The sequence below is a fragment of the Xyrauchen texanus genome, chromosome 10 (assembly GCF_025860055.1).
Source record: "Xyrauchen texanus isolate HMW12.3.18 chromosome 10, RBS_HiC_50CHRs, whole genome shotgun sequence".
Taxonomy (NCBI): domain Eukaryota; kingdom Metazoa; phylum Chordata; class Actinopteri; order Cypriniformes; family Catostomidae; genus Xyrauchen; species Xyrauchen texanus.
The window spans coordinates 22855536-22870391 of record NC_068285.1 but is presented as its reverse complement, the minus strand read 5'-3'; the positions used below and the strand labels follow the sequence as shown (position 1 = coordinate 22870391).

Below are 14856 nucleotides of genomic sequence, written 5' to 3'. Positions count from 1 at the left end.
TCTTGTAATTTATTATTAATTAGTTCCCTATTTTAACTACAGTTGGCCATTTTAAAATTCCTTTTGACCTATTTAAACTCAAATGACTAAATGTAATTAACCTTTATTTTCTAATTTAGAAATTCGCTCATTCCTAATTAGTTTATTTATTCCCTTTTTGCTAATTATTATATATAATTGTTCAATTAATAACTTTGAAATACATCTTTTCGACTATTCTTTGTTCTCTGTTGAAAACAAAATACAATTACATTTCAGAAAATGATTATCACATTAAATCAAATTGATGTTTACTATACCAGTCTTATAGTAAGATTTGAATTCTACATAGAATTGAATGTAGAATTACATTAATTCTACATTGAATGTAGAATTACATTCAATTCTGTGTCAGTGTAATGAAACTGCTTCCCCAGAATTATTTTCCTTTTCACGTAATTCAGTTCTGAACAACACAGTTCATGCGAATATGCACTCAAAAAGTACTCCAAAAAAAACAAAAAAAAAAACAACCAAGAGAACTTAAAACAAAGTTTATTTTTTTCCATTGAATCTATGTTAGCACTCTCTCACGATAGTTCGACTCGATAACGTTCAATCCATACTTCTATTTCAAAATCTCTGTCTCTTATCTCTGAAATCCAACTTTTAGTTTAGGGCTTTTTAGATGGCACAACAGAAGCAGTTTCATCAGCCATGCTCTTCCCAAAGGGGCTTTCACAAAAAACCTCTCGCTGTCTGCAATGACGCAAGCAGATACAGGGCGGAGCTAACTTATCGATATTATAAATAAAACTTATTTCTTAACTTTATACATTTTCTTATTATACTCTCTTCAAAACAACATTTTTAAACACTAGATATTAATAAAATGACTGCTCAATTTACATATTTATGCATAACACTTTCTTTGTCTCCTTTTTTCTAGCTTCAACTTGGACTACTAGTAACCTGGGTTCCATGAGCAATCAATACTTTTGTCCATTTTACAATCTGATAAAAGTGCATTTTGTCAACACTGAGAATTATGCTAGTACATAGATTGCTTCAAAGCTAGCAAAAATGTACTAAAAAGTACACAACTTTAGTTTGATGTAATCATTTATTTAAAGAAACTGACGTTATTTGTTTTTCACCTCACTGCACCCTTGACCTTATAAAGGCACTGTTTTTCAGCCATGATTTTGGGACTGCTTTACAGCAAAAGCATGCAATGATAAGTGGTAACTCTATTCAGCTAATTCAAAGGGTAGCTGAAGCCACACTTTTTCAGCTGCTGCCCTAGATGATGCCATTTTACAGCTGCCTGATTAACAGAACATCAGTTATGTCATGATGGCCCATTTTAATTTGAGTTTATCAGTTTGTCATTCTTGACCTCTACAAAAGACAGAACCCACACACAAGCACATATTTATTAGCAGCCAAAATTTACTGGACCAAATTATTAAACTGTCGACTGAATTTAGGGATTTGTTTTCTTCCAGGCAGCAGCACAGTCTCAAAGCAAGTGCCTGGAAATGTAAAAATATAAACTTTCTTATGCTCTCTAAATTTTTAATGAGATAATTTTTACAATAATCAAGTCCCACAGTGCTGTGCAGTGGTGCAGCATGGGATTGGGCATTGACAGTACTGTTTGGTACGCCTGGGCTAAGAGTCACCCTGGCTAAATTAAATCTCATGGTCTTGCGCCTCAGCATGGCTACCTGTGCCGCAGTGTTGTCATGCCTATTTCATGCCTTGGCACCACAACAGACCAACTGTGCCAAAGGCACCATGGTATGGAGATGTGCCAAAACAAGCAAAGAAAATGTTAGAACATTTCTTCAAACTGAAGTTCAAAACAGCTGACTTAAAGAAATAGATATGTATTTGTTTCAGTGATTCCCTAAATACAAACCGCTGAATACACGGTTTTGACAGGACTGGCATTGAATTGAGTAAAGATTATTAGGTGTGGTATATAATAATAATCATAAAGTGCATCAACTCCAAAAGCTTAGAGCATCCATAATACTCCACAATTAGAAAAGATTCGGTAGGCCACCATTATTCTTGGGACCTTTATCTATCTTCACTCCTGCATTCAGAGATGCATGCATAACAGAATTTTAGCATAACATTGACATTTGCTGAAGCAGTAATTCTAAAGGTCCCCTGACTTTAGGTATAAAATGGATTTCCCTCCCTTAATCTAAAATTAATGGTAACTGTAAATTGCTGGGCAAAATCATTTCAGGGCTACTTTTTGTTAAAGTCTACTTTGCTAAAAAAAAAAAAAAAGAAAGGAAAAAAGCGCAGACACCATCTAAAACACAAAGAAGAAAAAAGAAAAGAAGAAAAAAGTGTTTTTGTCAAGGTAACTTACTGAGTAGAAAATTAAGAGTGCTCTGTGTAATTGTCATATATATTCAGAATTTAAATGCATTAATATGGAAACAAAACCCAACATACACTTCAAAATTTACTAAAAAGTCAATTTATTGTCAAAAAACATCAACACGTCCACAATCTAAAAGCACTGACCAAAATCTATTAAATTCCACATGGTCGATATCATTCAATAATCAGACCAAATCTGCATATGTAAGACATAAAAGCAAGAATGGATTGTTGTTCCTCTTGCTATTTCAAGCCTGTATGACTTACTTTCTTCCCCGGAACAAAACAAGCGATGTTAGGCAGAATGTTAGCCTCAGTCACCATTTACTTTCATTGTATGAATAAATAAATAATAATAATCATAATAGAAATTACATGAAATTGAATGGTGACTGAGGCTAGAAATCTGCCTAGAATGTCAATTTGTGTTCCAATAGAAAAAATACACATGACGAATTCCAATCGAAAGTGATCATCCCTATGCCCTACTCACTATAAAGGACAAAACTCTTGATGTGGGTACTCTGAATTGAGTATGGCATTACAATATGAATGTACCTTTCACTAAAAGTCTTGTGAAAGGGCTCTTTGTGGAAAAAAACAACAACTTTCTATTGTTTGGAATGTTCCCTTCCCCAAGTGCCCTTCAAAGGTGCAAAAATGCTGTTTGGAAAATGCCAATAGTCATATGGGTTTGCAACAACATGGGTGAGTGAATTATGCTGTTTTTTGCTTTGCTTTTTGTGTGAGATATCCCTTTAAGAAAGTGCCAGAGAAAAGTGTGTCAAATACAACAGTCTACTCCGCTATACTCCACTGCTTTCTGAGCCAGGTTGAGGCTCCACATTTAAGTACCTCGGGCTATTTGCTATTCAAGCACAGTTGGCTTTGCAATTTTGTGTCCAACCAAACAAGCATGATCCAGACGCTGTCCCCCACCCCCCTCCCCTTCTATTAAACATGCTGGAGCAGAAACCAGCACAGGCTGTCTTTGGAGAGATACTTATTTGAGAACGGTCATGGCAAATGCACATTATAATTGGTCTGAACATGGGAAAATAAATCTTGATATATTTAAACAAAAAACACCTGCGTCATCATTACAGCAAGAAACAGGAGTGTAGGAAAAGAAATGATGAACAGTTTGGGACCATCATTTGTAAAATGAAAAATCATAATTATTATAATTGGAGGTAGAATGGTGAAATTAAGACTTATATATCAGTCTACTGACTTTATCCTGCTTCTTAAACTTTACTGTTGTTATGACAATCAGTACACATTTTTTGCAAAGTGTGCAAAACATTGTTTCCAGCAATTTTGTTTCCCACATAAGTGCATTCATGCTGCCTCTGTGTATTATGAAGTTTGTGTATCTCCACCTCTTTCTGTATAAATGTCCAGGACGCAAATGAACACATAACAAATCTGACTTTTACTAGAAAAGTAATGAATTTAGTTGCCTTTTGGCTGGTAACTGTAAGGAACCGCAACATTATGCATAGTTTAAATAGGAAGAACGATATTCAGACTCCTTTAATTTAAGTTACGTTAGAGAATCAAATCAAAGACATTTAAATGTTCTATTAAAGTGACTTTTTCATAATGACAGAAGTGTTTGTTTTTACATAAACAAATTTCCCCTCCTCTGTTCTTCCGTCTGCTAATAACTTATATAATATACATTAGGGGTGTGCAGTGAAGTTATCTGTATCTCTTCATATTGCAAAATTATCTGTATCTATTTTCGGACAGAACCGAGCGTGGGAGGGGCTTAAACCAGAAGTGCGTCAAAGCTAAATGAAAATCCCATTTTAAAATGTTACTATATTACATTTACAATTTCTATAAATAAAATATGCCTTGAAAATACCTATTCATAATAATAGCATAATTCTTCTTAATATAATTATAGTTATGCTATTATTATTTAATTAAATTATAGTTGTATTATTTTTTTTCTTACCAGATGAAGCTGAATATTTAGGCAACATTAACTGTGTTATATGTTGTTAACTGTGGTTTCTGACATTAATATCAGCCAAAACAGAATTCTAGTGTATGTCTGTTCATGTATAACAGCACTATCCTGGATGCATGAGATGTCAAGTAATTGTGAAATGTCAAGCATTTATTTTGCAAATACATTAAAACTACTGTATAAATACAAATACAAACTTTAATTAAATGAAAATAAATCAAAATAGCCTACGAACAGCGAAAGTCCTGTAGGTCTATCTATCAGGAATTGATACTATATACTTGAGGCTGATTTGTGCACACAGGACATCATTATTTAGTTACATTACATGAGTGAAATTAACAAAATGCAGTAGAAAAAATGGCCTCTCGAGATTTTACAGAAGAGAATAGCTGTATAATAATATAATAATAATAATAATAATAATAGTTTTACATTTATATAGCATCTTTCCAGAGCTCAAGGCACTTAACATTCTCAAATATAGTACATTTTAAAGAAAAAAAAAGAATGAGTATGTTTCAGTTTCTTCGAGCAGGAACATTCTGAATAGATGTATTGTTTACTCTATGGAGCATTTTTACATTTAAGGGGCATTTTAACTTTTTTGGAATAATGTGGATATAAATCTGGTCAACTTTAAGAGAAGGGCAGATGAGCTCCACTGTGAAATCATCACTTCAGGTCAGAAATTCAACATAGCGCTAAGGTTGAATAAATGAATTCATGGAAATCATTACGTGTGACTCGTGTGATAGATTAAAATAGACATTTAAAGATGTGAAAATTGTTATGATGTAGTATCTTAATAATTAAAGTTAATGTTACTTTCGACAAGCTTCAGATGCAGACTGCAAACGTAGGCCATCCGATTTGAAATCACACCATGCGCATTATCATTCATAAGGTTTACAATTTAGTAATATTGGCTTCACAGACTCATAAAATCATTGTAATTTTTTATATGTTTATTCAAAATGTCGCTTTATCCTTCTTGCTTCGTGATTCTTGGATAATCAGTCAAACAAATATTTTTTTCTAATATTTGGATGAATTTGTTATTCGTTTTGATTATTTGTGCCTTTCCAAGTTTGGTATTTGGCTTTGGGCACATACCCAATATACATATATAATTTATCATTCCAACATTTACTATCAGTACATCTGGGATACCTAAAATGTGTCTTTCTCCTGAACTCATGTTGACAATTTTTGAATTAGTTTAAACCCCCAAAAAATTTGAATTATTTTTCCTATAGAGACTGGATAATATATGCTGATCTGTGCTGTTTCCCATCAAACTAAATAGTTCAATAAATTAAAGGAATAGTTCATCCAAAATATATGTCATTATGTATGCATCATAATGTTGTTCCAATCCCATATAACTTTCTTTCTTCTGTAGATTACAAAACTTTAGACAGATTGTTAGCTTCACTTTCATTGCATCTTTGTTCCATAAAATGAAAGAGAATGGTGACTGAGGTTAACATTCTGCCTAACATCTCCTTTTGTGTTCCATGGCAAAAAAGAAAGTCATACATTGGAACAACATAAGGGTGAGTAAATTATGACAGAATTTAAATGTTTTGGGGTGAACTATCCCTTTAATAATTCAAAAAAAAAAAATTCCATTCTCCACTATTGGCAGATATGGCAACATGTCATGGTGAGCTCATAAAAGAGAGTGAAAACCTGATTGAAAGCTTTAAACCCTTACGCTGTTTTAAGTTAAATAATAGAAGAATAAGATATGAGGATAGAAAATAAACATAGAAATTTAAGAGCTGAGAAGAACAAGAGAAAGCATGTTGTTCCAATGTTCAAGAGCTTCTAAAGTAAAAGGCTGTCCAAGGGATCTCTATCTGTTGTGCCTTTCTAATCAAAACAACTCATTACATAAATGCAACTATAGCCACTCTTTGAAATATTCACCCATGCTCATTTACACACAAAAACATACACACATACACTCTGCTCAGGCATCAAACACCAATCAAAGAGACACAAGGACACTAGGACAGATGAAAACATCAAAGAGACCCATGCAGAGGCACACATTTGCAGTGTATTGGTCATGCACATCACATGTAGAGCTATCTGACTGGTGCTTACCTCTGCAGATGGGGACTGGGAAGTCCCAAACAGCCGCATTGCCTGCGTTGGTAACACAGGTGAGTTGTGGATGGCCGTCTAACACGTAGCCGGTTACACAGCTGTAGCGGATCTTGTCTCCCACATTGAAACGTGTCCCATACAAGATGCCTTTAGGCGGGACACCAGGGTTCCCACAGGAACTGCTCTGCAATTCTAAGAGAGAAAACGGTTCACTTTTAGTACTGGATTCATGATAAAGAAATTAAAGATGTCATACAGGCTGATAAAAAAATGTGTATAATTAATTGTTAATTATATACAAACATTTTGTGCAATTAATTATTGGCTTCCGAAAACGTGAAACCATCAAAATCAAAGAGAGTCATTTAGAAGCCTAACATTTCAACTTAAAAGAAAAGCCTGTTGTGTTTTCTGAATATATCTGAATATATCACAGCAAAATATAAAAACAAGTAATGTGCTATAATAATCAATAATAATACATTTTCCAATTTAGCTTATGTCACAATCATTATTTTGAATACTGTTTGGCCCAGTGGTGGAAATGGCCGAGATTCATTGGGGGACCCTAGATGGGGAGTAAGGGAGCATTTGAAGATCAGATTGGAGAAGACGTTTTGATTGTCTACCTCAGATTAGTGGTCTGAAAATGTAGGATTGTTCAACACATGTAGAGATGAATCATGTTGTAGGGGATTTTCCCTTAAAAAAAACGTAACCAGTTGGAATAGACCAATCTCACTGTTAATTTGGCGACTGTACTGGAGATCGTAAATTCTTTAGCTAAAATCAGTCTGTGCTTACTGAATTTCTAACTACTGCCCCCAGTGGATGAAGCAAGATGTATTTTTGAACGTAAGGGCAAGTGTGAGCTCTAGATTCAGGGTGATATATGTCCACACAGGGGTGACAGAAGTGAGTTGTTTTCAGTTGACAATGATGTAATGCAGTAAAGAGGATTGTGTGTTTTATTGTTCCTAAATCCCAACCCCAAACCCAAGGAGTGCTTGTCATTGACTCAGCAGCATGGGGCAAAAAAAAAAAAAAAAATCTGTAGCAACATGGCGACTTTTGAATTTAAACTGCATCCCCCTTTGAATTCACTCCATCTAGAAAAATATTTTTTAAGGAACAGCTTCATGAAACACAACAGCATAAGGGCCTTTCATCAAGGCAACTATGTTGAAATGCTAGTTAACTTCTATTTCTTGTTTATTTAGTCCCCTCAACCATATTCTATCCTTTTTACTGACCAAATAATTTCAATACTATTTTACGAAGCGTTGTCCTACTGCACAATAAGTTATGCTGTCATATGCCATTTTACTGTAATACGCCATTTAGCCGCTCTCCCTGAGGCTTTTATTTTTCTCAATGCGTATGTATTTATTATAAAGTAATTACAATTGCTCAGCAAGTTATGGATTTTTGTATAATATTCTTTCTTATAATGTGGTCTGGAGCTTCGAAGTTCGAACAGGTAAACCATAACCCATAATATGGCTAGCTTTATTTATTAATGGCAGAGATTGAAAAGAAAACCATTAAAAAAACAAAACAAAATGCTATTACATCTTTAAACAAAAATTTAAGATGTATATTTTTTTATGTTGGAAATTATGAAAATGTGCTTATAGCTTGCTTTTGATAGACTGGGCTTCTAGAGCAAAACATGACATGATCACAAACACATACATACACATTCCAGAAGCTGAAAAGTTCCATAGTCATATCCATGTCCCCACTTATTCACTTGGCAACTCCCATTATTTAATATCCTTAATTAATCTTACACAGAGGAAGAGAAACAGGCAGAATTAAAAAAACGGAAACTATCCTATCACCGAACATGCCCCTCCCTTTTAAAAACTGTGGCCCCTCATCTCAGGATGTTATGGATGGATAGTTTAAAGATCTCGAGGGTGATGGTTGGTGTGTAAATTACAGAATAAGGTGCACAGGAGAATAAGAACATCTCTCTGTGCTCTCATTACGTTGATTATAATCTGCAGAAGCCAGATTCACATTTAGGAAATGAGTGTCGGGAACAAGCATCAAATCGTCACAACCACATTGGATATGAAAATGCTTTGCATTGGAGGGATTAAATAAAAAAAGCATAAATGTGATAATCTTGTGTTAGGAGAACAGGCATTAAAAGCCCTTGAGGGCTGTCAATTTTGCCATTTAGAGTGGTGATGGATCACTCGAGTTTGCCATTGATGGTGACAGGAATATAAATTAACCTAAAATGAGAGATCCTATGCATCAATGGAAAAGACATCAAAAAAATGTCCAACTGTCCATGCCACAATCTTTAATTGTTTTAAATTTCTATGTATTGGTCACTATATAAAAGTAGCCGGCTGTATTTATTGTGGTTAATGAACACTTTTCACAATTTTTGGTTTGGAACACTGTAGCGGGGTAAACTTCTAGCGGCAATGACCACAGCACACATCCTATTAACTCCAACTGTAAAACATTTATAAATAAATATAAATCACTAGTACATTTTCATGACTTTCCAAAACAGGAAAGAAAATAGAGAGAGGGATCATGCCTGTCACTCACCCAGTAGCTGCATTTGAAACTCATCAGCATGTGATTTTTTTTTAAATAATGTCAGAGTAACATAACGCAAAGAATAAATTAAATACATTTACACTAAATCAATACAAATTTAAATATCTATCTATCTATCTATCTATTTATCTATCTATCTATCTATCTATCTATCTATCTATCTATCTATCTATCTATCTATCTATCTATCTATCTATCAAATGTTTTGGTAATCGCATCACAGTATGTGAAAAAGATCTATTAGTGTTTTTAAAAGATTCACTCAGTAATTTTACCTCATTAAAACTTTTTACACACAAATAAATAGATTTAATGTAGCCTACACTTGTCACAGACTATTATGTTTCCCCCTGTCTTTAACTTTGACGCTACTAGTTCCTTTGTTCTTCAAGTCTTGTGTTAGATGTATATTAAACTTCCTCATTAAATACTGTATTTGTGTTCACTAACTTCTCTCTCTCCTGGCTCCTTGCTCACAGAAGACTAGACCAAAAGATGAACATAGCAGTTAAGCTCCGGCATCTCCGGTAGGGGAATCATTCGTTGGAGGACTATTTTGCTGAGTTTTGTGAGTTGAGAGGAATAGAGGAAGTAGAGGAAAACTACAATGGTTCCAGTGGTCTCCGAGCTCCCTTCAAAGGAGACCACTTTCTCCCCACCTTAGGTGGTCCTGGAGATTTCCTTCATCGAGTCTCCCATGGAACCGCCTTCTGAGTCTCCCAGAACTGTGCTCATGGCCATCCAGAAGAGGAGAAGAGCTCCTACTCCCTAGGCACTGTCAGTGTTCATAGCCATGGAGGTCATTCCCCTGTCACGGCCAGTGCTCACAACCACGGTGGTCATTTCTCTGTCACTGCCAGTGCCCTTACCACAGCGACTCCGCCCTCTGAGTCTTCCGTGGCTCCACCCACTCGGCTCCTCCTCCTAAGACCAAACCCCTCTGCTCCTCCTGCGGCTCCATCCGCTCCACCTCCAGATCCTCTCGAGACTCAAAACCCTGCTCTGCCTCTTCCCGAAGAGTCTTAATTTCATGAGACTTCTCTCTGCCTGGAGCTGCCTCCCAGGCCTCCTGTCCCTGCCTCCCAGGCCTCTTGTTCCTGCCTGGAGCTGCCTCCCAGGCCACCTGTCCCTACCCTGTGGTCACCCCTGGCCTCCTGACAATCCACAGGCTCTTACCTGGCCTGCTGACATTTCCGCAGGCTCCTCCCTGGCCTCTTGACCATCTGACAGTCTTCCCATGGTGCCCTGGCCATCCACCTGAGATCTCTTCCTCAGTCTTGTCGTCTTCATTTTGGGCGTCAGAAGCTGGCCCTTTTGGGGGGTGGGGGGTTTCTGCCACAAACTATCCTATGTTTCCCCCTGTCTTCAAGAGACTCTAATTTTGAAATCACCTTCACTACATTTCCCAAGATGCACAGTTATCCTCACCTGTCTTCCCTCATCACTGTCTTCAACTGTTTTGTGTTAAACATCATTTATAACTTTATTTATACACTTCATGTTCAGCTATTAGTTGTCTCATCCATAGTAGCATTGAGACTAGTAGTTTATTTGCTCTTCAAGCCTTGTGTTAGATATGCTTGTATATTCATCTTCATTAAATACTGCATTTGGGTTCACTAACTTCTCTTGCTCTATTTTCTGGCTCATTGTTGACAACACTCACATGTGATGAGGACAGTCATATCAGTTGCCTATAAAACTTATTTTTGTCTTTTATATATATATATATATATATATATATATATATATATATATATATATATATATATATATACACTCACCTAAAGGATTATTAGGAACACCATACTAATACTGTGTTTGACACCCTTTCGCCTTCAGAACTGCCTTAATTCTACATGGCATTGATTCAACAAGGTGCTGAAAGCATTCTTTAGAAATGTTGGCCCATATTGATAGGATAGCATCTTCCAGTTGATGGAGATTTGTGGGATGCACATCCAGGGCACGAAGCTCCCGTTCCACCACATCCCAAAGATGCTCTATTGGGTTGAGATCTGGTGACTGTTGGGGCCATTTTAGTACAGTGAACTCATTGTCATGTTCAAGAAACCAATTTGAAATGATTCGAGCTTTGTGACATGGTGCATTATCCTGCTGGAAGTAGCCATCAGAGGATGGGTACATGGTGGCCATAAAGGGATGGACATGGTCAGAAACGATGCTCAGGTAGGCCGTGGCATTTAAACGATGCCCAATTGGCACTAAGGGGCCTAAAGTGTGCCAAGAAAACATCCCCCACACCATTACACCACCACCACCAGCCTGCACAGTGGTAACAAGGCATGATGGATCCATGTTCTCATTCTGTTTACGCCAAATTCTGACACCACCATCTGAATGTCTCAACAGAAATCGAGACTCATCAGACCAGGCAACATTTTTCCAGTCTTCAACTGTCCAATTTTGGTGAGCTCTTGCAAATTGTAGCCTCTTTTTCCTATTTGTAGTGGAGATGAGTGGTACCCGGTGGGGTCTTCTGCTGTTGTAGCCCATCCGCCTCAAGGTTGTGCGTGTTGTGGCTTCACAAATGCTTTGCTGCATACCTCGGTTGTAACGAGTGGTTATTTCAGGCAAAGTTGCTCTTCTATCAGCTTGAATCAGTCGGCTCATTCTCCTCTGACCTCTAGCATCAACAAGGCATTTTCAGCCCACAGGACTGCCGCGATACTGGATGTTTTTCCTTTTCACACCATTCTTTGTAAACCCTAGAAATGGTTGTGCGTGAAAATCCCAGTAACTGAAGATTGAAATACTCAGACGCCCGTCTGGCACCAACAACAATGCCACGCTCAAAATTGCTTAAATCACCTTTCTTTCCCATTCTGACATTCAGTTTGGAGTTCAGGAGATTGTCTTGACCAGGACCACACCCCTAAATGCATTGAAGCAACTGCCATGTTGAGAAATTGAACAGGTGTTCCTAATAATCCTTTAGGTGAGTGTATATATATACATATATATATATATATATATACAAGATTTACGCATTTCAGTTTTATAAGAAAATTTCCTAAAATTGTATTGAAATCTATAAAAATAATTATATATTTTAAAAATATATATTTTTTTGCAATAACACAATTAAATTTGATGGAATTTTGTTTGCCCCCTCATGGTGGCTACCATGTTGAGGTCCCATGACAAGCCATGTCTTAATAATAATGTTTACTTTATATAGTGCTCATGGCATTTTTCAAGACATAAGCACATAAAAAAACAAAGATGTACCTAAACAAGCCAACCAAATAATAACAAAAAACACAATATATTAACATATTTAAAAACAACATAACAATTAAGACCACAGCACAGTCCTCAGAGTTTTTATTCCTAACAGTATAGTATCTTCCATGTGGCATTAATGGCGAGTTTACACTACACAAAAGAAAGTCCGATCAGACTAGAATGGCTGCGGTATCAAGAAAGTCTCATTGTACCAAAGAAATGGAGGAAAAATTAGAGGAACATTGGCAGGAGCACCAGTGCCTATTTGATGTTTCCTCTGAACTGTACCACAACCGGGTGGAGAAAGAGAAGAGTTGGAGAGAAATTGCCAATTTTCTTGGACAGTCATGTAAGCAAATAGGTAGATTTTTCAGTAAGTAGATTGTAGCCAATAAAATATATAATGCCTTTACACATAATGTTTAGGCGATTAAAAACATACACATCATACTCTGAAATGCATAAGATATGATCATGCATTTGTTTTCATATCACTTCTCGCGTGTACTCTGTTGTGAAACGTAATTTGAAGTCCAAGCAGAGTCGTCAGGGATTCGTCAATAGTGAAATGTTTTGTAATGTGTTCACCTCTGTCGCCGATTTGTCGTGTAATTTGAAAAAACTACTACTTCCATGACAAGGCAGACAATTGTGTAATAGGAATGGTACCACGATCTGACATCTCTGAAAGTCATGTAGTGTGTAGGAGGCATAAGGGAAATGCTTCATTTTTGCATAAAGACTTTTAGTCTGAGTCTTCTTACTGCCTTTCAGTATGATTTAGGAAAGGTTACAAATCTTCCAGTAATCTCACTGATAAGTCTGTGTGACACACGAGACACGCCCGAGGGACAGTCTGGCCTTCTTCAGGGGTCTGAGCTCTCCTCTCAGGAGCAGTGTGAGCTACAGTGACAGGGGGATAACATCTAAGCTTGTTAATGCCCTTCACTGGCCCATCACCATCTCCTCCTCGGTCCTCTTAAAGAGTTTCTGTAAAAGATCACCACTGTCCTTCAAACTGCTGACACTGTTGGATTCAGTGTCAGGATCACTTAGATTTCTCCTCTGAGCGATGCAGCATAGAGGAGAGTAGTTCTTGTGGAGTTCTAGGACTGATTGTGATAACACCAGGTCATATATTCAGAAGGTATCATTGAGGCAATCTGTACAAAACAATCAAAAGTTTTGCAATCAAAAACAATCAAAAAATTCATCAAAAGAACGGCAAGTTCTCAAGCTTGCAAAGGGTAAGATGCACTTAAAAAGGCTTATAATGTGAAAGTGCCAAGACCACAGTTCTTTAATATTTTTTTAAACGATCATTCCAAGATAATGCAGTGCCTGTATTAGTTAATTTGATTCCCTTTTATTAAGATGTAGTTTAAGATGCAGTAAACAGAAATGTCATTAATTACATCTTTTTGGATGCCTCTCGCATCAAATGTCTGGTTATGTAAAGAAATTTTGAGAAACCCTGCCAAAGCCATACATTGCACAGAAAGAGTGGCAGTAGATTTTATGTGAACTGTCCCTCTGCTGTTTTTTTTTTCTCTGGCAAGTTTTCTTGAACTATAATTTAAACTATGTTGAGATCTCAGTGACTGTGATGGCAAAAGTGTTTTGTGAACTTAGTTTAATTCATATTTTATTAATAGTGCAAGAAAACCAACTCATAGATTAAAATACCTTTAAACCTCTGAAATATAGATGAATTGGGAAACTGAGGAACTTGGCTCTTAAGTGTTCTTGGTAAACGTTCCAAGGTTTTAAAACAAATTGAGGCTAAGTTTAAAGTATCAGTCATCCTCTGGCAATGAACACCTTGCAAAATACTGTATGTAGTAAGACAGTGATAAATAGTAAGGTTTAATTGTACAAATAACTAGATAACTAAAGTTTGTCAAGATGAACTTTGATGTTGGCTTGACAAAGTCTGTAAGTAAATAAGTTGGTAGGTTAGTTAATTAGTTGGGAAGGAAGGGAAGGAGGATGGATGGATGATGGATGTGGGATTTTACAGAGATTTGATCATCAATTGGGTGAATGACCATAATAATCAGTTAGATTTATTAACCAGACTAAATAAATTACAAAAGTCAAAGCAACCCGAGTCAGAACAGCCTGGTGGTCTGTGCCAAGTTTGGTGGATCTAGCTTGAAAGCTACAGTCAGAAATTGTGGTCATGATTTAGGGATTTTAAAAACAAACAAAAGAACAACAACAACAAAAAAAAAAACATAATAAGCTAAATATTTAGAACAGTGTGTTGTCTTGAAAATCCAATATTCTGCTCTGTACTTCAAGCATATTAGGATTAATGTATAAATTCACTCTAAAAATATTGGTAGAGATGCTGCCATCAGTGAAGCACCCCTCACAATCTGGATGTTATGAGCTGTGTTCACTGATATATTAAACAGAGCTTCAAGAGGTAACTTCAGGGTTGAAGAAGATGGTAGGTTGGGAGATGGGTTTAAAGATGTAGAATTAGCTTGCTCTCTTATCAGCAAACCTCCGTTTGGGCTGGCCATTCATCA

General features: G+C 36.4%; 1 protein-coding gene across 1 annotated transcript in view; it reads right to left on the bottom strand.

Annotated features, from left to right (window-relative positions):
• The window catches only part of LOC127650893 (CUB and sushi domain-containing protein 3-like), a 686283-nt gene that overhangs the window by 443650 nt on the left and 227777 nt on the right, over positions 1-14856 (bottom strand). The window contains exon 4 of the mRNA XM_052136534.1: positions 6482-6676. Coding sequence (XP_051992494.1) covers positions 6482-6676 — 195 coding nt within the window. The remainder of the gene's footprint in view (positions 1-6481; positions 6677-14856) is intronic.